We start from the raw sequence: 25,704 nt of genomic DNA, 5'->3' as shown, positions 1-25,704 counted from the left end.
ATTACTGGAGGAGAATAATAAATGATGCTCATAGTGAGTAAAAAGTAAACTGAGTGCATTTTTTGGACAGAGATTCACTTTTAATGTGTATGTATAATATAATACAGATACATAAAAAATATACTCCAAAAATAGAAGAGTCCGTGAAATGTACAAATGTATAAAATATTAATAAAAAAATTATAAAAATGGAGGCAACTTTGCCCATGGTACAGTGTATACAATGTAGAGCTGGGCGATATAAGATTTTTTCATATCACGATATGTTTTTTTCATTTCAGGCGATAACGATATATGTCACGATATAAGCCAAATTATAACGGTGCTGGCACGGCTGGCAGCCTTAACCCAATTTCCCTCGGGATGAATAAAGTATAATCAATCAAATAACTATATTTGTAAGATTTAAATGTGCCGTTGCTCACGAGTAAAATGTGAAATAATGTTTTGATTTAAATATTTATTTCCCATAATAAGTTCAACAGGGCAGATGTACTTAAGAAACATGAGACTTCAGTTTCAGATAAATAAAGGTAAATATTGCAAACTACACAAAAGGCAGCCGCTTAAGCGTTTAAGTTTCAAAATAGAACAAACAAAACAAACTACTAAATTGTCAATTCCACTTAGAAACAAAATTTTAATTCTAAAAATAAATCTTAGTTCGTTTTACAGAAGAACAGACAAAATTGACTAACTTTTGTCAATATCAAATAATAAACTGAGAACTAAAAGGAAATTCTCAATCTCTCCTTGTTGTATAGCTTAGCTTTTCAAACAGTTTTAACAGTTACTTTAGTCTGACAAAAGCCGAATGACGAATTAGCGCTTTCAGTCAGAGATTGAGCATGCACCGGTTTATTGTATTTCCAGACTTGCTTTCGGCACAATTTACAGTGCGCGCTACTCTGTTTTTTGTCAGACTTGAAATAGCCGAAATACCTTCACACTACGGAACTTCTATGGCCCTTCCGTTCGACAGTCTCTCCGGCATTGGAACCATCATCGTTTTTTTCTTCGGTAACCTTCGCTCACGCTCTCGGTTGATTTTTCTCTAGTCGGCAAACTCATTTCCTCCATTATCTGGGCAGCCCGGCTGCAAAAACAAATACACATGTGCGCCTTGGTACTTGTGCTGTACGTAACAAGTCACGTGACGTGACGCTGCGGCTGTGATTGGTTCGGCTCTGCGCTACTTAATTTGGATTGGCTGTTCTTTTTTTTTTTTTTAAGAGGACAAGAGGGATGAGGCCTATCGCAATAGTTTAATTTTTCTATCGAGAAAAAGTTATTTCGCAATACATATCGTTATCGTTTTATCGCCCAGCTCTAATACTATGTATGAAAATATCTTTACAGCAGATACTACTATGGCTCTGCAGATTTTTCCTTTTATTTTAACCTCATTCTGACTTAATGCGCTTACTTTTTAATGTGACTTTTCATTTTAGTAACAGATTGGAATTATGTGTTGTAAGATTTATGAGTTTCATGCTTTCATAGTGGTACTTGGGAGAGCTTGACACTTTCTCAGGTGGTACACACTGTAAAAAGTTTGAGAAACACTGATAAGGTAAGTGTATGTGTGCTTTTGGAAAACATTTAAAGCTGCTGTACAAGCCAGCTTAAATTTTTTTTAGAATATAAACAGAGCACTCTGCTTCTCTTTACAGCTCCTCACTCCACCAGGACACCGTTTGGCATTTTCTGATAGTGTGCAAATGTGGCGCATGTACTGCGGCAGTCATACAGACAACTAGATGGTCCAAAAGTTGGCCTACCTATTACTGGCTGAGGTTTTAGTAGAGTTGTGGCTGAAGCACATAAAAATATATCATTAATTTTAATCTCCCCAATCAATGATAATTTTATGTTGGAATGTTGCTAAAGAGGGTCAAAAATGTTTCAACCCAGTTTGTTTTGCAGATTCTGTATAGCAGCTTTAATATAGGGAGAACACAACTTTCAGATTGTATGAGTAAAATTAGTTTTTTTTTCTTTGTCAGTTTAACAGTTTCTGTTTTGCCTGTCACTGTTCCCTGTCTGTTTACCTGGTTCTTCCTGACCTTCTCCTCACATTCCCCTTTTTCCTCTCTCCCTCTTTGGACTGACAACCATACACAAATAGATTGTATTCATTTAGATGAAAAATTACATTAATATGAAAAAAAATACTATTAAGATCACTAATAAAAAAGTCCTCTCTCAGTGTACTTTCAACCAAAAGGCAAATAACTAAACCACATGTACATCTAATAAAAGATATGAATATTGAAACACTGATCCAACATTATCCTTGGTTGATGGATCATTTGATCTTACACTTTTTACCTGAATGTGGCTCCTTTTTTGAAAAAAACTTCCTTATATCCATTATGAACCTGGCTGTCTCTCTGTACACACACACACACACACACACAATCACAACAGGAGTTATAAGGTTATTGGGCATCCAGTTAGCTAGCTTGTTATTACCTTGGGCACATGCACATATGACAAAATAAGCAGCTTCTCTCATTCCATTTCAAACAGGACAGTTGTAACAACAGTAGGCTACGGACAATTTTAGGTTTGAAGTTTTAAATAGACTATATAAATTTCAATGGGCGCAACAGGACGGTCAGATGTCGCTGATCTTACTACAGAGTAGGACGGATTGTAGGGTAGCAAACATCGTCGAAAAACACGTTTTCAACACTGCAGGTTACCTGGGTGTAATGTTTTTCAGATAAAAACAAACATGGTCTGACTCCTATCTAACTACATGAAGAGTAACTGAAGGTTAAATGCAGCTAACATGTCCTGTTTTAAGCCAGGCACTCACACCTCGGCTCCGCTGCTCTCAGCCACCATCGCCCTGGCAGAAAGGGCGCTAGATCCAGATTAGGGGAAAGGCGAGCTGGAACAAACCATTTGGGGGGGGGTGATAGCTATACTTTTGTTGTTAAACTATTACGTCTCAACCAAGTATGGTTGTATGTATGGTTTTTATATTTTTAGTAGTGTGTCACACAAACAGCAAATGTTGTCAAAAAAGTAAGAAATCCTTGGGGGTGCTTTGATTAATTTCAAAATGGAAGATTGAAAGATGGCGCCGGATGTCATGGCACGCTGTCTCTCGGTTCTGCAATGTTTATGTTTTATGTTCTTAATGGTGTCCCTGCTAGGTTTAAAAACCCACTCCCTGTTGGTATATGAGCGACAGACGCTGCTTAATATCCGTGACTCACTGTTGAAGCTCCCCAGCGTTAGTGAGCGATGTGGAGGACTCCCGCCGCCTCTGGCGTCAGTACCGGGGAAACTGCATCGCCGTGATCCCCCCTGGAATCCTTTGAAACGGAAGCGCTGGAGAAGTGGACGAATGCGCGGTACGCGCTCTGGGAAGCGTGTTCGGGTCCTTACCATCGGTGACCCTGGCTGTTTAGGATTTTATTTTGGCCTTAAACAGCGCTGCCTTCTTCCTGTTTACCCGCCCTCATCGGAGCATGGTCACCCGAGGCTGCTTTATTGGTCGGGATACGAGGGGAGGTGGAGCAAATATGAACAACCTACAAATACTGCCTGCTACCACGGATGGACAGAGAGTAGTGATTAGTGATGGTAAATTTGATTCTTTTTACTGAATCGAGTTTTAATGAGTCACTCACCAAAGTGAATCGGGTTTTTTGAGTCATTTGATTCACTGAGTCAGTTGACCAGAGAGTGCAAAAAATGTACATTTTCACTCAAACTTAATTTCTTTTCTCTTTTCATGTAAATCCTACTGCTAAGATGAGTGATTCTAAAAGAAAACAACAATTTTATAAAGCAAAAAAATTTCTAAAGGGAACATTTATCTTGTTTATTTTTATTTTATTAGTATTTTCCTTAAATGTGTCAAGTATATATTTTCTCATCTAAATGTCCACTGAGCCGTGAGCCAGGGGGCGGTAATGCGCCTTAACATTGGTTGCCAACCAAGAAGAAGAAGCTGTGAGCCCGGAGGGAGGGGGTGAGTGAGTGAGTGATTCGTTCGCTCTATGATTCAGCACAGGAGGGAGGGGGTCAGCGAGTCCTGAGTGACTCGCTGGCTCTACGATTCAGCACAGGAGGGAGGGGGTGAGCGAGTCCTGAGTGACTCGCTGGCTCTATGATTCAGCACAGGAGGGAGGGGGTGAGCGAGTCCTGAGTGACTCGCTGGCTCTATGATTCAGCACAGGAGGGAGGGGGTTAGCGAGTCCTGAGTGACTCGCTGGCTCTACGATTCAGCACAGGAGGGAGGGGGTTAGCGAGTCCTGAGTGACTCGCTGGCTCTACGATTCAGCACAGGAAAGGAGGGGGTGAGTAGCTCAAATGTGCTGTTAGCATGTTAGCAGAGCGATGCTACTGTGAACCGAGGAGCTATTGTCTTGATGTGAGCTTCTACTCAGGGTTTTTTCTTCCAGTTCAGAGCAGAAATGTTTTTGTTAAGATACTGGATGTTGTGTTTTTCTCCACAATTTTAATTATAAGGTAGATATATTGCTGCTAACAGCAACAGGGATGAGTCAGTGAGTCAGTTGGGCTTGTGAATCATGATTCATGAGTCAGTAAAGTGATTCTCGAGTATTGAACGATTCGTTCATGATTCGCGCATCACTAGTAGTGATGGGATTTCCGGCTCTTTTTAGAGAACCGGCTCTTTCGGCTCAACTCACTAAAAAGAGCCGGCTCTTTCGGCTCCGAACCGGATCTTTAGGTTGTTTTGTTGCTTTAATTAATTTATTATTAACAACAATATAAAATTATGCACAAAAGGAATTACTAATGTAAAAAAAAAGTGGATTTATTTATGCATGTTTATATATAAATATGTGCGGTGGCCCCTAGAGACAAAGCACGTACAAACTCCAAAACACATTTCTAGCATTAACTGAACTTCCAAAACAGAGCTACCTAGATCACTTAAATTACACAATTGAAAGCAGATGTGTATTGTTTGTGTATTTATACACAAGCACTCATATATATTCAAATAATTCAAAAAAAATGTACATTTACCTGTTACTACCACACACCAAATCCGGTCGTTGGTACTTCCTGGCTTGTGTAGCCACTAGGTAACAAAAGCTCAACACTGCGCCTAGCATTCTGGAGCACTTCTGTTGTCTTTTGTACGTGTTTTGGAGTATGTACGTGCTTCAGGGTTTGTACGTGTTTTGAAGTTTGTACGTGCCTTGTCTCTAGGGGCCACCGTAAATATATTTTTATTTATTCACTCCACATAAAATGTAATAAATAAATCATATAATACAAAAACCAACTAGTCACAGTTCAACTTTTAACTATTTAAATTTTCAGCTTTTTCCTTTTAAACAAATTTAAAATGAAACAACACAAAACACTGCAAACCACAACACAATTAAATATAAATTAAAATATGAAAACAAAAAGAACATGCATGTTCTCTGTCATATGGGCCTGCATGAATAAACTTTCTGAATCCTTTATCATCCGCAACTGAAAATAGTTGTGGATGATTACTATACCTTTCTAATGTGACGTTGTTGTTCCTGGCTCTCTTTCTCTCTCTCTCCCTCCCGCTCTGTTCCTGTGCTACTGCGAGTGTAACTACCGCCCCTCCCCCCTCTGCCCAGCGCAAAGCACAAGGCTCGCGTGCGGAGTGAAGCGGAGAAAAAGTGCGAGAGAGAGGGTGAGAGAAAGAAAAAAAACCCCACGGCTCCCGATAAGGAGCCGGCTCGCGTCGTTCACGTCAAAGATCCGGCTCTAAGAGCCATTTCGTTCGCGACTGACACATCACTACTACCTGCAGATTACTTGTATTTGCTTAATTGTTTACTAAATGTTTGAGGTGTGAAATAAACCGCAATGGAGCAAAATATGGGTGTATGTGGTTGGAGGATGTGTTTGTGCGTGTGTGTGCGTGTGCGCGTGCGCACGAGGGGGGGAGTGGCGAATATTTTTCTTGTAAAACAAAGGGGGGCCCAGCAAAAAAAGTTTGGGAACCACTGTCATAGAAGATCCAGGGTTTGAATCCGGTCTAGGGCCTTTCTGTCTGGAGTCTTCCCATGTCTGCTTATGTTCTCTCTGGTACTCTGGTGGCTTCTCACAGTCCAAAAACTAGGTTAACTTATGATTAGCAATAACAAGGTGTGTAACATCTAGCAGGGTGACAGAAAACCCCAGGATAACTTCGTCTCTCTCACATTGCGTTTTTTAAACATGTTTCCATTTGTCACTTCAGTCTTTACTCTGAAATACAGGAAGAGAAATCATGGCTGAAACAATTTCTCATGAAACCAGGGGTGTGGTCGAACAGTCAGTTTTGGTGAGTAAGGTTGCTAACTGAGAGAAGTGACCCAGAAGTATCTGTGTAGCAGCCACAATGAATCAAGATCATGAGCTTTATCAACTGATCAAAGTCTAATCTTTAATCTTCTGTATTATTCAGTTTGCATTGGTAATGTCCATTATTGTAATACTTTTTTAAGATGATCAAAACTTTATTATACTTTGGGTTAGCTGAGATAAGTGATGGATGGAGGGAATTTTACTTCAGTCACCTAAATCCTAAACAGGAAGGAGGAGCAGAGTTACAGTGGATCACTATCCAGGAGGGAAACAGGATTTATTTCAGTTTCCTGGCTATGAGTGAGATTTACTAAGTGGGCAAATTAGGGTGATGATACCGTTCCAGAGTGATCTATCAATAGTGCACCAATTTACATTCAGAGATGCATGCAGCAAGTTCATTTCTGAATCAACCAGCTTTCTACAAACAACAGGACGACAAAAACAGCAGATTCGATCATGGAGCCACTGAATCTGCTAACCTAATTAAAGCAGGTCTTCAGTTTACGTTTCTTTGTGAAAACAGCACGGCAAAGGAGACTCAGTGAATTTTTGGTATAAGGGATAAATCTTCTGACCGAACCTGCTGGGACTGTGTGAGGTCCTGAGGCTAAGAGTAAGGATTTATCCACAGCAGAGCTGCATTCTTACAAACCATTCCACTGTGTAAACCTGAAATCTGTGGAACAGCTGAGCTGTATGATGTGTACAAGGACACAAAACATTATTTACCATCAGATCCCGAGCCCTCCATGTGAAAGAAACTGGTGATGTGCTACATCCATAATAAATGAATTAGGAGCTAAAGCTAAAAGGACAGTTTATTTGTACCATCTTCACGTGAACACATTCAAGAACATCACAGATGAACGAAACATTAAAAACCTCCACACTACATAAAGCAAGAAAAGTAGTTTTTCTTTCAGGTGGTTTCAGAAAAAACAAAAACATCAAACACCTCCAAGACTCTCTTTGAAAGAACTAAAAACCTTTATTCTCCTGGTCTAATCATGAATGAACTCCCCGATGAAGCCTTGTGTGCTAAAACATGTCAGAGTTTTAGAGGTTAAACATGAGTTTCCAAAACGTTTTGCTGGAGAACAATGAACTATTTGACTGAGTTTCAATTATTTACAGATAAGCAAAACCAGGACAGAGAAAAAAGGACAAAACTGACTCCGTAAAATGACAGAAAATAAGATCCCATGTAAATCTGTATTATGTAGAAGTTCAGCCCAGTTCAGTTCAGCGCAAGTTTAAATGATTCTGTCTGAACTCTGTGGAGCCTGATCTCAAGCTTTTTGAATCTGGCGGCAATCCCACCTGCGACTCCCATCACACCTAAAGTGTTACACAGATGCACACGGATAAAAGAAAATAGCTTCAGTGAGAAAAAATGACTACACTTTAACTAATGGACACAACTTAAATGTCCTCTTTCACCTGTTCAGTATCCAGACTGCAGAGCAGCAGCGTAGCCTCCGACGAAGACACCACCAGGAAGCAAATAGAGGTAGTTGTACTCTAGGGGATCAGTGGGACGTTTGAACATGTCTAACATCCTCTGAGTCACCAGAAAGCCACCTGATGAGTGGGAGAGGAAATGAAGACACTTATATTGACAACTGCTAAGTCAATTAAAATCAACAAAATAATCACTAATACAGAAAAACACTAAAAACCTTGTGCGTACTATAATCCTCCATGATGCTAACCCTTCTCTGTCTGACCTACACTGCCCCTTTTACAAATGTTACAGTTAACACATCATCTGCTCCCCCAGCTTATCATCTAGACATGTACTTTACAAATTTAATTAGGCCCTTCCTTCCGTCTTGTTACGTTTTCCAAACAGCTGAAATATTTTTGTAGCTGCAGTAATTTACAGCAGGGGATTAACATGTTCTGTTAGTGAACATCTTTGTGAACAGTACCTCATTAGGAATGATTCAGACATCAGATTTTTGTTTTTAACTTAAATATTTGTGTGGCGGAGGTGTGGTCTCGGGTCTGCTGCAGAGGAGGGGTGACGCAGTGAGCTCGAAGGGGAGGCGCAGAGGCGTGGTGGGAACAGGTGTGCCTGGGCAGGTTGATTGATGAGGAGTCTGTTTTCTCTTCTAGTGACGGCTGGACAGTAGTGGTGTGCGATACTGCATATTTTGGTATCGATCCAATACCAAGTAAATACGGGCCAGTATCGCTGATACCGATATCGATACTTTTCAATAAAGAAGGTGGATGTGTCACTGAATTGCTAAATCTCAATTAATTTTCATGACCTTAAGTGTTTTTTGTGATTTTTCCTTTTTTATAATTAAATACCCAGATAGCAAGACGACATTGAATCTATGTTGATTTTTCATCCGAACCGTCGTATATGGTCGGGGTTGAAATGCCAATGTTGTAACAACATTGAAATACTGTGGTAAACCAACGGTCTTACTATAGGGACGTTGTAACGATGTTGATTCACCGTTGTTTTTTTGTCATTGATATTTGATCTATTTATAGTCGACCAGGTGACAACAACAACATCGAGAAAACGTCTATTTATAGTTGACGATCATTCGGCTCCGGTCACCATCAAAAACCATCGATTTGTAGTTGAGCATTAAATTGCATTGCAACTGATCGGGTATAAAGTACCAGAGAAAGTAGATTTATTGTTCATTTGTTATCAATGACTTGGTCTAGTTCACCAGCTTTAAAAAATCGTGTATACGTGCAATTTATGTATAGTTGACCGGGAAATTAAAGCAGCGATCACTTGGACTATTCCGCAGCACCCCTCTCACATTGGTACATCCCCCCCCCCTCCCCCGGTATTCATTGTCTTCTACAGTAGAGCGGGACATTTAATTTACTCTCAGCGGAATTGACCGGAGAAGGCATCAGTTCATGCACTGCACTGGCCCGCACCACGATTAGTATAAGGTAAGAATGAATGATTTTTTTTTCCTACTCGGTATTTCCATGTTTGCATTTGAATAACATTAAAAAAAAAAACTTGTTAATGTTGTACATTAACGAGTTTTTTAAATTGTGTCTACTTCTTACAATCTGGCAACAAATAAATTGCACTGCGAACAAAGTATATCAACAAAGAAAACATTTTTGTTTCATAATTTCTTCGTTATATTCCCTTACAAAGCTAGCTTTAACGCTTCGAGGTTTCCTTTGTTCTTGCCGTCGCCTCGGCGCTTGACCCAGACTTTCGCTCTGTAGTTGCTTAGTACTACAAATAATTCTAAATCTGTGATATATGATTGATAAACGTAAAGTTAACTGTATAAACGTGTTCAGTGACTTTGTTACTTTTGATGATTGGTGAGCACTCGCTTCAATGCGAACTTTAGACTCAGTTTGAAAGCTCACGCAGCATGCGTGACTGTACGTTGCACGCTCACCTAACTTTACGTTGCACGCGTACATGACTTTCCGTTTGTGCCTTGAATAATGAATAAGGCTACGTCCACACGTACCAGCGTATTTTTGAAACCGCTGATTTTTCTATGCGTTTGCACCTTTTGTCCACACGTAATGTATGTCTGGGCGTACATTGTGTTTGTATTTCCAGGCACATTTCACGAAGCAGAACGCAGTCTTCAGAGATATCCACGTGAACGCTGTGATACGTCTGACCTTCAGTCCGAAGAAGAAACCCAGACCAGTCTTAAAAGAAAGCACAAGTAAAACCTTTTTATTCACAAACATATCTTTGATTGTTAAGAATTTATGATCTTGTCTTTTATACATATCTGTGGTGCTTGCATACTGCAATATCGCCACATAATATAGTCCAAAAAGTGGAAGTTTGTAAACTTTTTAAAAATGCAAAGCCGTGTACACTTGTGCACTTCAAAAATTCATTGTATACTGTACCTTCTTGCACGTCTCTGTTTCCTGTGTGTGTTGTTAGAAATCAAACTAACTTTAGGAAACAATATGCCAAAAGCATATTTAAAATTACTTAAGACCGTTTTTAATTTCTTTTCTTTAGACCAAATCCCCTGTACACATATACGGACTCAGAGGATGAGCAGCCTACAAAAAAACGGTTTCCCCAGGCCCCTCGAGTGAAAATACCAGGTAATAAAATACTGTCTAGTGTCTGTGTACATATCTGTGTCTGACACAAGGAAACTTTTTTGACAAGTTGTCTGTATTCTTAAATACTTAAAAAATTATCTTTTTCTAAACAGCCCTCATCACTCCGCAGTCTGCCCCCCAGCCCACTGATAGCAACCATCATAATGCCCCACCCAGCTTCCGGCACCTTTCGCCACTCCGGCACAAACCGACACAGCTTTGCGATCTCCCCAGCATGCAGAGTCTGATGTCTTCCCTATAGATGGTATGCTTTTAAAAAAGCTTTAAAGCTGCATCACAATGTCATTGTACTCTTATCTAAAAAAAAACCCTAATTTATACTCCTGAATGTCATCTTGTTGTGATTTTTTTTTCTGTAGATTCCAGAGACTCTGTGAGGCCACTATTACAAGGCAAGTTTGAAAATCTTGGAATTTCACAGTTTACATGGTATAACAAATATATGTGACAGGCAAAAACTAGTAAACACTTTTAGCAGTTACAAGAACTAACAAATGAATATCCAACACAAGGGAATAGAAATACATTGCACTGCCAATACTTTGGTTTATTCTTTGTATGACTTGAAAATCAGGCTTTAGGGAAAACTAAATGACATGTTTCTATCATCAATTACATTAAGTAAACACACAGGCACTTGCATACACATTTAAGACATGAGACTCGCTAATTCCATCTCATAAAATGTGTCTATAGGTGAGACGCTTTGCGTTGATTGGTGCTGCTGGACCACACTGGAGGTGCGAGTCCGCCGTGTAATGGTTTATGCCATTACAAAGGAGCTGGCCTCTGTACTCAACTGGACAGGGGAAAAAAAAACAAGGACCAGACAAAGCAAAAAAGGGCATTTAAAGAGACAGCGCTGTGCAGATGCATATTTGGTAAGTTTTAACATTTATTGTAGTTTTATGAGCCTAAAGTGAACAATAAAGGGATCAATTGATGTGCTGGGTGCGTTTCACATTTCCTATGTCTGTTTTTTGCTATATTACTTTGTCTTTCTTAATAACAAGACTTTCATGTCCGGTTAATCTGGAGATGGAGTCTTTGGTCTTCGGCTTGTTTTGTCCTCGGGTTGTACACTTTGTACAGCCCGAGGACCCATGTTTTCTTTTTTTTTTAAAGGATACACGGCACACCATGCTAAGACATATCGCATTTTCAGCTTATAGCTCTTTGGGAATCAAATGCGGCAGTTTGCTGATTTCCGCCTGGTGACTTTCATGTTTATCAGCCTAGGAGTTTACATACTTTCTCCCTGCTGAAGACAATTAACAAGAGCTTATTCATGTGCTCTAATTCCCTTTTTTTGTGTGTGTGTCTATTTTTGTCCTAGATGGCCTGGCGCAGCAGGTAGGGGCGAACTCTATGTCTGAGTTGGTCTTTGCTCAAGCAGTCCAGAAATGGCTCAGATATGCTCCAGATCGTACGGGTGGCGCGCAGGACGCACATCATCCATCCCCATCCCGGAGTAAATAATAAAAAGTGACGTGAAACATAGAAATGTAAATAGGAAACTTTGTCTTTTAATAAAGTATTTTGCAAATGATACATGTCTATTGACCTTTTTTGGTTTTTTTCAATAAAAAGCAACTGTGCGAAAGAGGTGGAAAATCAATACCATATCTCAACAGTGTTTCAATATCAGAATCTGACATTGTTTCAATGTCAACAGTGTTAGAAAATATAACGTCGAATCAATGTCAGGTTTCAACATTGATTCAACATCAAAACCTGACGTTGTTTCAACGTTAAAAATGGGTGCAAGAGTGATGTTGGGTCAACGTCACACTTCAACGTTGCTTCAATGACGTCGCCTGATATTGACTCAACATTGTTTCAATGTTTCCTTGCTATCTGGGTAGTTAAATCCCAGGACATAATTAGGAGGAATTTTATAATTAAATAGAAAATGCTTATAGAAAATGATTTTGATCAATTTTTCTTTTAAGAAAAATCTTAAATAAAAAGTGCACACAAACCAGTAAAAAATTAAAACAAACAAGTACTGTTGAGAAACTATACTACAAAAAGTACAATTAAAATTCTCAACAACGACTGGTAAAAATATAAATGATATGTAAACAACGTAAAAGCTACTAATGTCTGGTGAAGCTGAACGCAGATGGAAGAGGGACAAACTTCAGGTGTTTCTTCAAATCTTAAAGGACTGCTGGTGCCTCTATCAGGATACGGTCAAAGAGGCTAAAAGTGGCTGTTTGGAGGCCCCTCATAAACTGTCTAATGATTTTATGTGTTTTTTCATTGAGAAGGTTGCAACGACGCGGACTCTCATTTCTTCCCCTGAGTCTGACCCCTCTGTCTCGATCCCTTGCTCTGCTGTTTTTAACCAGGATGTGGTCAGCCACCTGAGGCCCTCTGGTTCCCCAAATGATCCTGTCCCACCATGATTTTTTAAGGAGATTTTTCCTAGCATAGGCTGTTCTTACTGTTATAAACAACAGTTTAATATCTGGTGTAGTCCCTGCTAATTTTAAGCATGAAGTAGTACAACCCTTGCTTAAGAAACCTGCCCTGGACCACACTGTATTGGCTAACTACAGGCCTATCTCCAAGTTGTCTTTTATGTCTAAAATTTTAGAGAAAATTGTACATTGCCAATTGATGGATTTTTTTTTTTAAATGAGAACGGTATCTTAGAGGTCTTCCAATCAGGTTTTAAAAACTTTCATAGCACTGAGTCAGCACTCTTAAAGGTTTTTAATGATATCTTCCTTACCTGTGACTCTGGTAATCATGTTGTTCTTGTTCTCCTTGACCTAACAGCTGCTTTTGACACTATAGACCACAACATTTTACTGTCTCGCTTGCACCATCTTGCAGGCATTTGTGGTACTGCTTTGAATTGGTTTAGGTGCTATCTTTCTGACAGAACTTTTAGTGTTAACTTTTTTAGAGTATGAATCCTTCTCTGCCGCTTTTCAGTTTGGGGTCCCGCAGGGCTGAATTTTAGGGCCTCTGCTTTTTTCATTATATTTACAGCCCCTGGGGACCATCCTCAGAAGGCATGGAATATCCTTCCATTGTTACGCTGATGACTGTCAGATTTATCTGCCTCTGAAGCAGAAAGATGCCTTCTCTATTAAACCACTTCTAGCATGTCTAGAAGACATTTAATCTTGGATGTCCCTAAACTTTCTAAGATGTAATTCAAGCAAAACTGAGCTGATTGTGTTTGGTCCTAGTGGACCTTGTGAACCCTCCGCTATTGATTTGGGACCAACATTCAGGTTTTGATTAGGTTTGACACTAATTCAGCTGAGATCCTGAGGTAGGACCTTCAGAGGAATTTTTTGATCTTCACATCCTGGGAGTTTTGTAGGAAGGCTCCACTGTTTCTCCTCAGCATTCTGCATGTTGCCTAACCACTTATTGGACATATCTGATTGTTGATGGATGTTTCACAAGTTATTGAATTCAAGAGTTACTTTTTTAACTCTTTTCAGCCTTTACCATAACTTCTTAATGTGTTCAATTAAGCAATGAAAAGCACAACTATGTGTGTTAATTAGCTTAGTCAGGTTGTATTCAAGTTGAGTGAAATCATCGTAATTCCAAATGATTCACAAACTCCCTTCTTCCAGCTGTGCATAGATTTTAGAAGATCGGCTTGTCCTTCTTCCTGACACAGAAGTAAGAATGTCTCTCGCTTTTTTCTCTTGTTTGCATGTCTTTTGAGCTTGGCTAGATTTGGTTAGCAGGTGTGTTAAGAGCAGTGATATTTACATTATGACTAAATCTCTGCCAGACCCAGCAGATCTGTCAAAATGGTCAGCATCACACATTACTCACTTTCTCTCTCTTTGAGGATTGTTTGATCATTGAAAGGCTAATTGCTCCAGCAACAAAACTGAAACCCAGACTAAACTATCTACACAGATAATAATGCTTTTTTTTTTTGGAGAACTCAAAATGTAACTACTGCATATGAAAAAACTCCAGGATCTGTTCAGGGGATGATGTCCTTGGACATACTGATTTGATTGACACACACTGGTTGGTTTTTGTTTTGTTTTTTTACTTTGACTATAACAATATGGCTTTGACTTTATTTTTCCAGGTTCCAGGGGGTGCTGCTGAGTGGAGACCATGTGACCTCTGATGAAGATTAAAAGGCAAATGTGAGAGAAGAGTCAGCAAAGCTCCTGTTTTCCTTCTACCAGCTTTGCTTTTTATGCTCTGATTCATTGAATTGAAGTTGAGAAGATACAAGAACAGTCTGTTTGTACCAGCTAAGTTTTAGAGTGAGAGTTGACAGCAGCAGCTACGCCCTGTATTTGACTGTGGGCTCAATACGCTGTACCGTCTCTTCATCTCATTTCTTAATTTCTTTAATTTTATAAAGCGGGTTTATTCACATCTGCACACTGTTTTTGTTATTTTGGGGGGTTTTTGTTCAGGAAATAATTTAGTGTGAAGTGGGAGTCGGGTCAGACTAGGATACGTTGTTTTTTTTGGGGGGGGGGGGGGGGGGGGGTTTACAGTAAGAATTTGAATTATGTAATAAAATGTTTATTAGTACTTTTGTTGTTTTGATTTGTTTATTTTTTTTTACTACTTGAATACTACTTTAGCTAACCCCCAGTTATTTCTATTTTAATTTCAAGCAGACTTGCAATTGTTTTTATGGTCTTCAGCAGTAGTTCTGCAGGCTTTCTGAAAGTCTTACTAGCATCCTGTTGCAAAAATGCAAATTTTGTTTTCACTCTTCTAATTGAAACTAGAAAAACCCATAATGGAAGACTGTCTGTCATGTATTTACCTCGTCAGAGCCTCAACAAGTGGTGTTGAATCATCTTCACAGACAGTGGAGCAAAAGGCAGCCAACATCCAAAAAAGAGCTCTAAATGTCTGTTACGGAGCCTGGAGACTAGTTTGCCTAATTAATTCATTAATTAATAATAACTTTTTGTTAAGCATAAGATTAAAGTAAATTAATCCCCCCACCCACACAGACACATTTTCTCATCATATATAACATATATAAAACAGTAAAATATTAACAAAATAAACTATTTAAAAAAATAGAAGAAGAACGAAGGAAAAGAGGGGTACTGATCCTTTAGTAGCCAATAATAATAAAAGTGCTGTAGCCAACAGCGTGGCACCACATCTCACACAGCTCCAGCGGTCATGTGACTACGACTCAGTTTAACAGTAGCAAGCTTTCAGTCTTTTTGTGTCCAGTTTGGACACAAGAAACAAAACAAACGACAAACTTTTAAAACTGTCATATTAATGAATAAAAAAAATCTGTATTTTGGGAATAAAAGCCAGTCTGCCTGCTGGTAACAGTGACTGTATTTTGGCAATGATTGAATTGAATATCAACCGATGACTGTACAAATCACTGTATGTGTTTTCTACAGTCAGTGATACCAACAGGCGGCGCCATTAACCCGATCTCGAAGTTGCTGTACCCGGACTTATTCAAAGGACGGACACATGAAACGGAAGCAACGTCATCGCTTTTCCGGCATGCTCCTAGTTGAATAGCAGCAAAGCGCCTGACTGCGATTTCTTCACGATGTCTTTTAAACTAAACGCGCTGAACAGTGATTCTTACATTGACATTAGCCAATACAGAGACCAACACTTTAAGGTAAATGAGGAAGTGGTCTTTAGGAACGCGGAAACTTATCATAATTTACGGGAATGTAACGGATTATCTTTTAGCTAACTGTTAGCAAACAACAAAGGCGAGCGGTGCTGTGTACTGGAGGTGACTCAGGAACAAACAGAACAACAAAACAAATCTCTGTATTTTAACCTGGCCTTAAAAACTCCTGATGTTGTTTTATGATGCTTCGTTGGGACTAAAGCGTGGCTAACTTATAACTTAATTCCTTGCTTCAACACAGGTCGTTTGAACGCTATAATGTCAACTTTTTGAGAGCATTTTTTTAAACATTTGTAACGTTGCTTGTGCTTTTAGGGTAATCGATATGAACAGGAGAAGCTTCTGAAGCAGAGCAACACTTTGTATGTGGGCAACCTCTCCTTCTACACCACCGAGGAGCAGGTAAGACACAAGACCTTCACCAGTTAAAGTAATAACCCGGCTTTATTGGAAAGTTGCTTAATTTTTTTTAAATCAAATTCTTCAAAGAGACCGATATGATGGGGGAAATGGCTGACTGAGCTACTAATAGATTAGGAGACTCATTTATAAAACAGTGCATGTGATCTGCCTGCTAAAGAAACATATTTAGTCAAATATTGTCCTCTAGTTATGCCACCAAAACACCACTGGCATTACACATAAGCGTTAAGTGTTTATATGTTTAGAGCAATCACACAGATTCCACTGATGTGTTGTCTCAGTGGAAGTTTTAATAGGTGAATTTAATACATGTATGAATTTAAGCCTTTTTTCATTATGAAAAAAGCTTATTTTGATTGTAAAACGTGTCAGACTATAAATTTACAGTCCATAAGTGCAGGTGTTGACTGCACATATAGACTGACTAGAATAGGTGGGGCATGTGTGTGACAGGCGCAGCAGTGTGCTCTGTGTTGGGTGGCTGTAGTTCAGGAGTTGGAGCAGGTTATCTACTAATTGGAAGATTGTTGGTTTGCCAAAGTATCCTTGGGCAAGATGCTGAACCCCATGTTGCTTTATGATTGTATGTGAATGTGTGTAACTGTGAGATAGAAAGTGCTTGTATGCATGGATGAGTGAGCCATGTTGTGTGCCTCACAAAAGTCATGTAAAGAGTGGCATTTTAGCTGCTTTGAGTTTCACAGCAGCTTGACACTATCAGCGGCACTGCACTGAAGCTGTCTTTGTGCTCAAGGGGTGGAAAATTTGATGGAAAAAACTAGGGCTGCACGATTTTGCATAAAATGAGAATCACGATTTTTTTTGCTTAGAATTGAGATCACGATTCTCTCACGATTTTCTTTATTTATATATATATTTTATATTTATATATATATATTATATTTTTCCATATATTATATATATTTATTGCACTTATTAACTGCACATCAACTTCGTAACAGTTGAAACTGAACATAAAAACAATAAATACACATAAAAACAATAAATGCCTCACATTTTGTGGTTGCCGCAAAATGTTGTACTGCTTGAAATTCCATCTCCACCGTTGCTCGACACTGCGTGTATAGAGCAGGTAGTGCAACAATAGAAAAATAGTTGCGGGACGGCACTGTGTAGCGTTTGTCTAGGGTGTTGATCATTTTCCTAAATCCCTCGTTTTGCACAGTGTTTATATATCTTTGGTCAGGTGATAAGTAATAGCCTCCGTAATTTCTTTGTGCCTGCGGGAGTTCGACGTGTATAGGGAAGCGCTGTATAAGGTTCCCGTTATTGATGTTTGGGTGGTTGACCGGGACGGATTTTCTCCTGTCACTTTCTCGTCATCCCTGACGTGTTCTCCGTTGTTTTTCCCTGCCAATTTGAGCATCACGGCACAGCTTCTGTATCACGTGGTATAAGGCTCCGCCCTTGTCATTTGTTGAGCAGGAAGAGTGAGCGCTTGTTTTCATGCAGATTACGTCCCGGATCAAAATGCGGTACAATCGTCGTCGTCTTTTTTTTTTTTTTTTTTTTTGAAATCGTTGTCATTTGGAAATGAGATCGCACATAAGTATGAATCGAGATCGCGATTTTCTAACGATTAATCGTGCAGCCCTAGAAAAAACTGAACGTCAGTGTGTCACACATAGAATATATGTCAAAAACACATAATAGACATATTTTCAGTGTTAATTTTTCTGATAGTTTATCATAAGAGAAGTCCCAGAGCTGGGAAATTCACAGCAGATATTTTGTTAAATTTTCTCAAGTTTTCCAACTTTTTCTTTGGGGGGGGCGGGCAACTGTTAACAGGTACATGAGCTGTTTTCTAAAAGTGGAGATGTCAAGCGTATCATCATTGGCCTGGACAAAATCAAGAAGACTGCTTGTGGGTTCTGCTTTGTCGAGTATCCTTAAAAAATGTTTAATTCATGCTAAAAGATACTGTCAGTAAATTGACTGCCTTCAGGAGTTACTAGTACATCATGAATTGCACGTGTTGTGCCTTAACGCTGTCCCAGATACTACACCCGTGCAGATGCAGAGCATGCCATGCGCTTCATTAATGGCACACGGCTGGATGACCGCATCATCAGGACAGACTGGGATGCCGGCTTCAAGGAGGGAAGACAGTTTGGTCGTGGCAAATCAGGAGGACAGGTGAGGGTTAGGATATGAGTACTTTCAATGTTAAAGGACATTGTAGACGTCTCTGATCTGGGCTTTAGAGCTCAGCTCACTGGTATAATTTAAACACTTCGTTGTTCATCTTGTTTATTTAAACGAAATCAGCCTCCAGTAGATCATGCTGTTGTGATTCGAACCCTATATAACCTGCAGTTTTATCACTTTGATAAAAATATTGTTTCAGTTTAGTTTTTAATGTTTTTTTGTTTTTTTTTTTAAAACCGATTGTGAGATAAGAGTTTTTATACCTCTTGACTGGGGTGCACTTTGTTACTAAACATTCAGATCAGCAACTTTCAATTCAATTTTATTTATATAGCACCAAAAACAACAGTCGCCTCAAGCCGCTTGTCCAGACTTCAGTCCAGAAATGCTTCCGTCTGCTTTTCAGATCCATATCAGATCAGATTTGTTTCGTTTAATGCGCCTCATCATCCGGTGTGCCTTATAGTCTGGAAAATATGGTATTTTACTCATACAATTCATAAGTGAACTGACCAAAGCAGGGACACTTAATTGGTGATTGTAGTAGTTTCCATTATGTTGGAGCGTTTGATTCGTGTGTCACGATGAATTTGAGAGCTCAGGTTTGGCTGATGATTTTTGCCTGACTGTCATCATCATAATGATCATTGTCTATCATTGAACACTTTACCAGTCTGTGCACTGCAGATATTTTGGACAACAACATAAAATGCAGCATACTATGACATTTGAAAAATGACACATACTGAAATGGCATTCAAAAAATCAATACACTTTATCATGGCATTTGAATACACCAGTATGATATTTAGAACTTAGAAAATAAATTATGCATGAATACCCATGGCCTTTAAAAAGATGGCATTACCGTAGTAATGCATTAGTAAAATGAGCGGGTATATTATGCTGTTAACAAACACAACATAACATAATCATGTTTTATTTTGTCGAGCTTTCTGGGAGCGTAAACATGGCAGCAAATATTGGGCAAAGGACCTGATTATTGTTTGGATTTTCCTTTCTTAAAAACACCCAGCAGTATCACTCCTGAAAATGTTTGTGTTGGAGCGTAAAAGTTTATTCTTGATCATTGAGAACAGCTCATTAAACAAATGTCACGTTAAAGGTTGGAGTAATGAGAAGTGCTTCTCAAATGGTTGGATGCTGATTTTACAGATTCAAGTGAATAAAAGGGTTGGGTAGAGTGTGTTACTCTCAGTTGAACAAGTGATTGATTTATACTCTCTTCCTTCCCCCTCTCTCTGTGTGTTTCTGTGTGTAACTGTGTAGGTGAGAGATGAGTACAGGCAGGATTACGACCCAGCGAGAGGCGGTTATGGTAAGCTGGCTCAGCAGCATCGACCCACAGAGGGGCGCAATAGTTTTTAGAATAAAGTCCACAGCAGTCTGCCTGGACTACAGAGTCCCAGCTGTCAGTCCTGCTCTGGATTAACTCTCCCACAAGGTCACAGCAAGCTACCACAGATCATCTGAATTTTGTCATGAAAGCCCTCTGCAGCAGTCCAGCTCGGACTACTGGATCCAGGTGTGAGCAGATGTTATTTATTTGTTTAGGAGGCTTGGTTTTTGCTTTGCTCACCTCTGCGACTATCATACCTGCCATCTGTCTACATGGTTGACATGTGATATTTGGTGATGTTTTTTGTCCTGCGTAAAGAAATGCCATTAATGTTCCTGCAGGCTGGAAACCCTCTGATAAAGTTGTCTTGATTTTCTGTGTTATGTTCAAATAACAACCTGAAGTTGTGAAGGTGCAGTCGGCTGTTCCATGAATGAAACGGTGTCCAAAACTGCATACTTTTTTAAAATAAAGTCTTGTTTTTTTTAAAAAAAAGTTCATGTCATTTTGTGGAGTCGGTTTGATTAAAAGGGTCTTTGCTTAAATCTGTGATCTCTCTCAAATATGGCTAAAGTACAAAATGTAGCAATGTTTGTTTCCTTGTTTGGCAAATGCTAGTTGATGGAAATAAGCTGTAAATACAAATTGTGTAAAGTATTCACTTGTGTTACTGTCTGCTGACATGCTACCTCTCCAGTGTGGAGACATGAGACACATATATTGTTATTATCTGATTATCTGTAGTGTGTGTGTGTGTGTGTGTCTCTCTCTCTCTCTCTCTCTCTCTCTCTCTCTCTCTCTCTCTCTCTCTCTCTCTCTCTCTCTCTCTCTCTCTCTCTCTCTCAGCGGCTCTCTTATCTCAATATGAGATGTGGAGATGAAGCAATTAGCAAAGCAGAATACTGGAAATTAGCTTTCTCATTTTGTCCTCACCACCAGTTCCTACATCACATCCTTTCAAGCAGGTTTTGAAAATGAACACAAGATGGCAGAAGAGGAGGGTGGCGTTCCTTGGAATAATGGAAGGGCAGAGAGACTGAAAATACAATTTCCATGTGAGCTTAGGTTATTTAGTGTGAGTTTAGAGTTTAAACATGTACTTGCACTTATTTTTTTCCCTTTCTTTCACTTTCATAGCCTCTGCCTGGGGAAAACAAAAAATCCCAAACAAAAACTGATTCCCAATAGGAGGAAGTATTTTTGGAGTTGTCAGAGTACTTAGGAAGACTGTAGAGTATCTAAAAATAAACAAAAGCAGAAACTATTGACATAAAAAATGTACATTTCCAATAACCATAAAAAACAACGGTTATAATCGCTTACTAATGGCTCAGCAAAGGTCAGTATCAGACAGAATTATAAACTCATTATGCTCCATTTCCATCTTTGGTCTGACACTGCGTCCGCTATCAGTTGTTGCTCATGGGTTACAAAACTTCACACGCCTGACTTGTCATTTAAGTCTAAAGTGATTTAAGTCTAAATGGATGTGTATTCATGCAACATACTGATTTTGCGCTCAGGGGTACGAGTAGAGGTAAGCGCAGTGAAAAGTATTCAGCAAGTTGCTCAGATTATTTTTGGCAATCGTGCCTCACACTCTGGCAGTGATTAGCTAACAGTTTGTCCACACATTTCAACTCAGTAAACCACTCGTCCATTCTCTTCCAAATTATCCAAGTATCAAGGAAACTGTCATAAGGCAAGAAGCTGAGTTCACTATGGACAGGTCTATCGCAGTTTAGAATCACCAGTTAGCCTGACAGTCTAACAAGCATGTCTTGGGACTTGGAGATCATGCAGTGGGCCACTGGATTGGAACCAAGACCTTGCTGTGAGACAGTAGTGCTAGCCACCCTGCTGCTCAAGGAGCACCTACAACTATACTTTATAAGTTGTAGGTGTCTCTGTTTCAATAATATCCCCACACATTAAGATGCAAATATAAAAAAAGATGAAAAATAAAGCAAATATTAAACCAGACGTAAAACGTAAAACTACCCAGATAGCAAGACGACATTGAATCTATGTTGATTTTTCATCCGAACCGTCATATATGGTCGGGGTTGAAATGCCAATGTTGTAACAACATTGAAATACTGTGGTAAACCGACGGTCTTACTATAGAGACGTTGTAACGATGTTGATTCACCGTTGTTTTTTTGTCATTGATATTTGATCTATTTGTATTCGACCAGGTGACAACAACAACGTCGAGAAAACGTCTATTTATAGTTGACGATCATTCGGCTCTGGTCACCATCAAACACCATCGATTTGTAGTTGAGCATTAAATTGCATTGCAACTGATCGGGTATAAAGTACCAGAGAAAGTAGATTTATTGTTCATTTGTTATCAATGACTTATTCTAGTTCACCAGCTTTAAAAAATCGTGTCTACGTGCAATTTATGTATAGTTGACCGGGAAATTAAAGCAGCGATCACTTGGACTATTCCACAGCACCCCTGTCACATTGGTACATCCCACCAGGTATTCATTGTCTTGTACAGTAGAGCGGGACATTTGATTTACTCTCAGCGGAATTGACCGGAGAAGGCATCAGTTCATGCACTGCACTGGCCTGCACCACGATTAGTATAAGGTAAGAATGAATGATTTTTTTTTCCTACTCGTTATTTCCATGTTTGCATTTGAATAACAGTAAAAAACTCGTTAATGTTGTACATTAACAAGTTTTTTACAGTTATTTACGTTGCTCCCACAAAATGTGGGAGCCCGAAATTGTGTCTATACTTCTTACAATCCGGCAACAAATAAATTGCACTGCGAACAAAGTATATCAACAAAGAAAACATTTTCGTTTCATAATTTCTTCGTTATATTCCCTTACAAAGCTAGCTTTAACGCTTCGAGGTTTCCTTTGTTCTTGCCGTCGCCTCGGCGCTTGACCCAGACTTTCGCTCTGTAGTTGCTTAGTACTACAAAAAATTCTAAATCTGTGATATATGATTGATAAACGTAAAGTTAACTGTATAAACGTGTTCAATGACTTTGTTACTTTTGATGATTGGAGAGCACTCGCTTCAATGTGCACACGAAAACTTTAGACTCAGTTTGAAAGCTCACGCAGCATGCGTGACTGTACGTTGCACGCTCACCTAACTTTAAGTTGCACGCGTACATGACTTTCCGTTTGTGCCTTGAATAATGAATAAGGCTACGTCCACACGTACCAGCGTATTTTTGAAACCGCTGATTTTTCTATGCGTTTGCACCTTTTGTCCACACGTAATGTATGTCTGGCCGTACATTGTGTTTGTATTTCCAGGCACATTTCACGAAGCAGAACGCAGTCTTCAGAGATATCCACGTGAACGCTGTGATACGTCTGACCTTCAGTCCGAAGAAGAAACCCAGACCAGTCTTAAAAGAAAGCACAAGTAAAACCTTTTTATTCACAAACATATCTTTGATTGTTAAGAATTTATGATCTTGTCTTTTATACATATCTGTGGTGCTTGCATACTGCAATATCACCACATAATATAGTCCAAAAAGTGGAAGTTTGTAAACTTTTTAAACATGCAAAGCCGTGTACACTTGTGCACTTCAAAAATTCATTGTATACTGTACCTTCTTGCACGTCTCTGTTTCCTGTGTGTGTTGTTAGAAATCAAACTAACTTTAGGAAACAATATGCCAAAAGCATATTTACAATTACTTAAGACCGTTTTTAATTTATTTTCTTTAGACCAAATCCCCTATACACATATACGGACTCAGAGGATGAGCAGCCTACAAAAAAACGGTTTCCCCAGGCCCCTCGAGTGAAAATACCAGGTAATAAAATACTGTCTAGTGTCTTTGTACATATCTGTGTCTGACACGAGGAAACTTTTTTGACAAGTTGTCTGTATTCTTAAATACTTAAAAAATTATCTTTTTCTAAACAGCCCTCATCACTCCGCAGTCTGCCCCCCAGCCCACTGATAGCAACCATCATAATGCCCCACCCAGCTTCCGGCACCTTTCGCCACTCCGGCACAAACCGACACAGCTTTGCGATCTCGCCAGCATGCAGAGTCTGATGTCTTCCCTATAGATGGTATGCTTTTAAAAAAGCTTTAAAGCTGCATCACAATGTCATTGTACTCTTATCTAAAAAAAAAACCTAATTTATACTCCTGAATGTCATCTTGTTGTGATTTTTTTTTTCTGTAGATTCCAGAGACTCTGTGAGGCCACTATTACAAGGCAAGTTTGAAAATCTTGGAATTTCACAGTTTACATGGTATAACAAATATATGTGACAGGCAAAAACTAGTAAACACTTTTAGCAGTTACAAGAACTAACAAATGAATATCCAACAAAAGGGAATAGAAATACATTGCACTGCCAATACTTTGGTTTATTCTTTGTATGACTTGAAAATCAGGCTTTAGGGAAAACCAAATGACATGTTTCTATCATCAATTACATGAAGTAAACACACAAGCACTTGCATACACATTTAAGACATGAGACACGCTAATTCCATCTCTTAAAATGTGTCTATAGGTGAGACGCTTTGCGTTGATTGGTGCTGCTGGACCACACTGGAGGTGCGAGTCCGCCGTGTAATGGTTTATGCCATTACAAAGGAGCTGGCCTCTGTACTCAACTGGACAGGGGAAAAAAAACAAGGACCAGACAAAGCAAAAAAGGGCATTTAAAGAGACAGCGCTGTGCAGATGCATATTTGGTAAGTTTTAACATTTATTGTAGTTTTATGAGCCTAAAGTGAACAATAAAGGGATCAATTGATGTGCTGGGTGTGTTTCACATTTCCTATGTCCGGTTTTTGCTATATTACTTTGTCTTTCTTAATAACAAGACTTTCATGTCCGGTTAATCTGGAGATGGAGTCTTTGGTCTTCGGCTTGTTTTGTCCTCGGGTTGTACACTTTGTAAAGCCCGAGGACCCATGTTTTCTTTTTTCTTTTTAAAGGATACACGGCAGACCATGCTAAGACATATCACATTTTCAGCTTATAGCTCTTTGGGAATCAAATGTGGCAGTTTGCTGATTTCCGCCTGGTGACTTTCATGTTTATCAGCCTAGGAGTTTACATACTTTCTCCCTGCTGAAGACAATTAACAAGAGCTTATTCATGTGCTCTAATTCCCTTTTTTTGTCTTTGTTTTTTTGTGTGTGTGTCTATTTTTGTCCTAGATGGCCTGGCGCAGCAGGTAGGGGCGAACTCTATGTCTGAGTTGGTCTTTGCTCAAGCAGTCCAGAAATGGCTCAGATATGATCCAGATCGTACGGGTGGCACGCAGGACACACATCATCCATCCCCATCCCGGAGTAAATAATAAAAAGTGACATGAAACATAGAAATGTAAATAGGAAACTTTGTCTTTTAATAAAGTATTTTGCAAATGATACATGTCTATTGACCTTTTTTGTTTTTTTGTTTTTTTTCAATAAAAAGCAACTGTGCGAAAGAGGTGGAAAATCAACACCATAGCTCAACAGTGTTTCAATATCAGAATCTGACATTGTTTCAATGTCAACAGTGTTAGAAAATATAACATCGAATCAATGTCAGGTTTCAACATTGATTCAACATCAAAACCTGACGTTGTTTCAACGTTAAAAATGGGTGCAAGAGTGACGTTGGGTCAACGTCAGATCTCAACGTTGGTTCAATGACATCCACAC

General features: G+C 39.2%; 1 protein-coding gene and 3 long non-coding RNA genes across 5 annotated transcripts; all 4 read left to right on the top strand.

Annotated features, from left to right (window-relative positions):
* The first annotated feature begins 9,153 nt into the window (after nucleotides 1-9,153).
* LOC134646540 (uncharacterized) lies at nucleotides 9,154-10,419 on the top strand. The gene is made up of 3 exons (XR_010096750.1): nucleotides 9,154-9,264; nucleotides 9,908-10,019; nucleotides 10,331-10,419. It is a non-coding gene; the product is annotated as an uncharacterized LOC134646540 (long non-coding RNA).
* Nucleotides 10,420-10,535: 116 nt separating this feature from the next.
* On the top strand, nucleotides 10,536-11,989 carry LOC135932156 (uncharacterized). Its single transcript, XR_010573300.1, has 4 exons — nucleotides 10,536-10,684; nucleotides 10,800-10,832; nucleotides 11,137-11,321; nucleotides 11,777-11,989. It is a non-coding gene; the product is annotated as an uncharacterized LOC135932156 (long non-coding RNA).
* A 3,923-nt stretch (nucleotides 11,990-15,912) lies between these two features.
* ncbp2 (nuclear cap binding protein subunit 2) lies at nucleotides 15,913-20,570 on the top strand. Its single transcript, XM_063501051.1, has 5 exons — nucleotides 15,913-16,063; nucleotides 16,397-16,483; nucleotides 18,317-18,411; nucleotides 18,526-18,664; nucleotides 19,967-20,570. The coding sequence occupies exons 1-5, from the start codon at nucleotides 15,989-15,991 to the stop codon at nucleotides 20,063-20,065; spliced, it is 495 nt and encodes a 164-aa protein (XP_063357121.1). The 5' UTR covers nucleotides 15,913-15,988; the 3' UTR covers nucleotides 20,066-20,570.
* Nucleotides 20,571-23,336: 2,766 nt separating this feature from the next.
* On the top strand, nucleotides 23,337-25,425 carry LOC134615620 (uncharacterized). Of its 2 annotated transcripts, XR_010091310.2 has the most exons (6): nucleotides 23,337-23,439; nucleotides 23,751-23,839; nucleotides 23,953-24,104; nucleotides 24,221-24,253; nucleotides 24,558-24,741; nucleotides 25,213-25,425. It is a non-coding gene; the product is annotated as an uncharacterized LOC134615620 (long non-coding RNA). The 2 variants fall into 2 exon arrangements; XR_010091309.1 differs by lacking the exons at nucleotides 23,337-23,439; nucleotides 23,751-23,839; nucleotides 23,953-24,104; nucleotides 24,221-24,253 and having other exon boundaries at nucleotides 24,396-24,741.
* The last annotated feature ends 279 nt before the right edge of the window (nucleotides 25,426-25,704 follow it).

Source organism: Pelmatolapia mariae, linkage group LG17, assembly GCF_036321145.2.
Source record: "Pelmatolapia mariae isolate MD_Pm_ZW linkage group LG17, Pm_UMD_F_2, whole genome shotgun sequence".
Classification (NCBI taxonomy): domain Eukaryota; kingdom Metazoa; phylum Chordata; class Actinopteri; order Cichliformes; family Cichlidae; genus Pelmatolapia; species Pelmatolapia mariae.
This window is presented reverse-complemented; position numbering and strand designations above follow the sequence as displayed.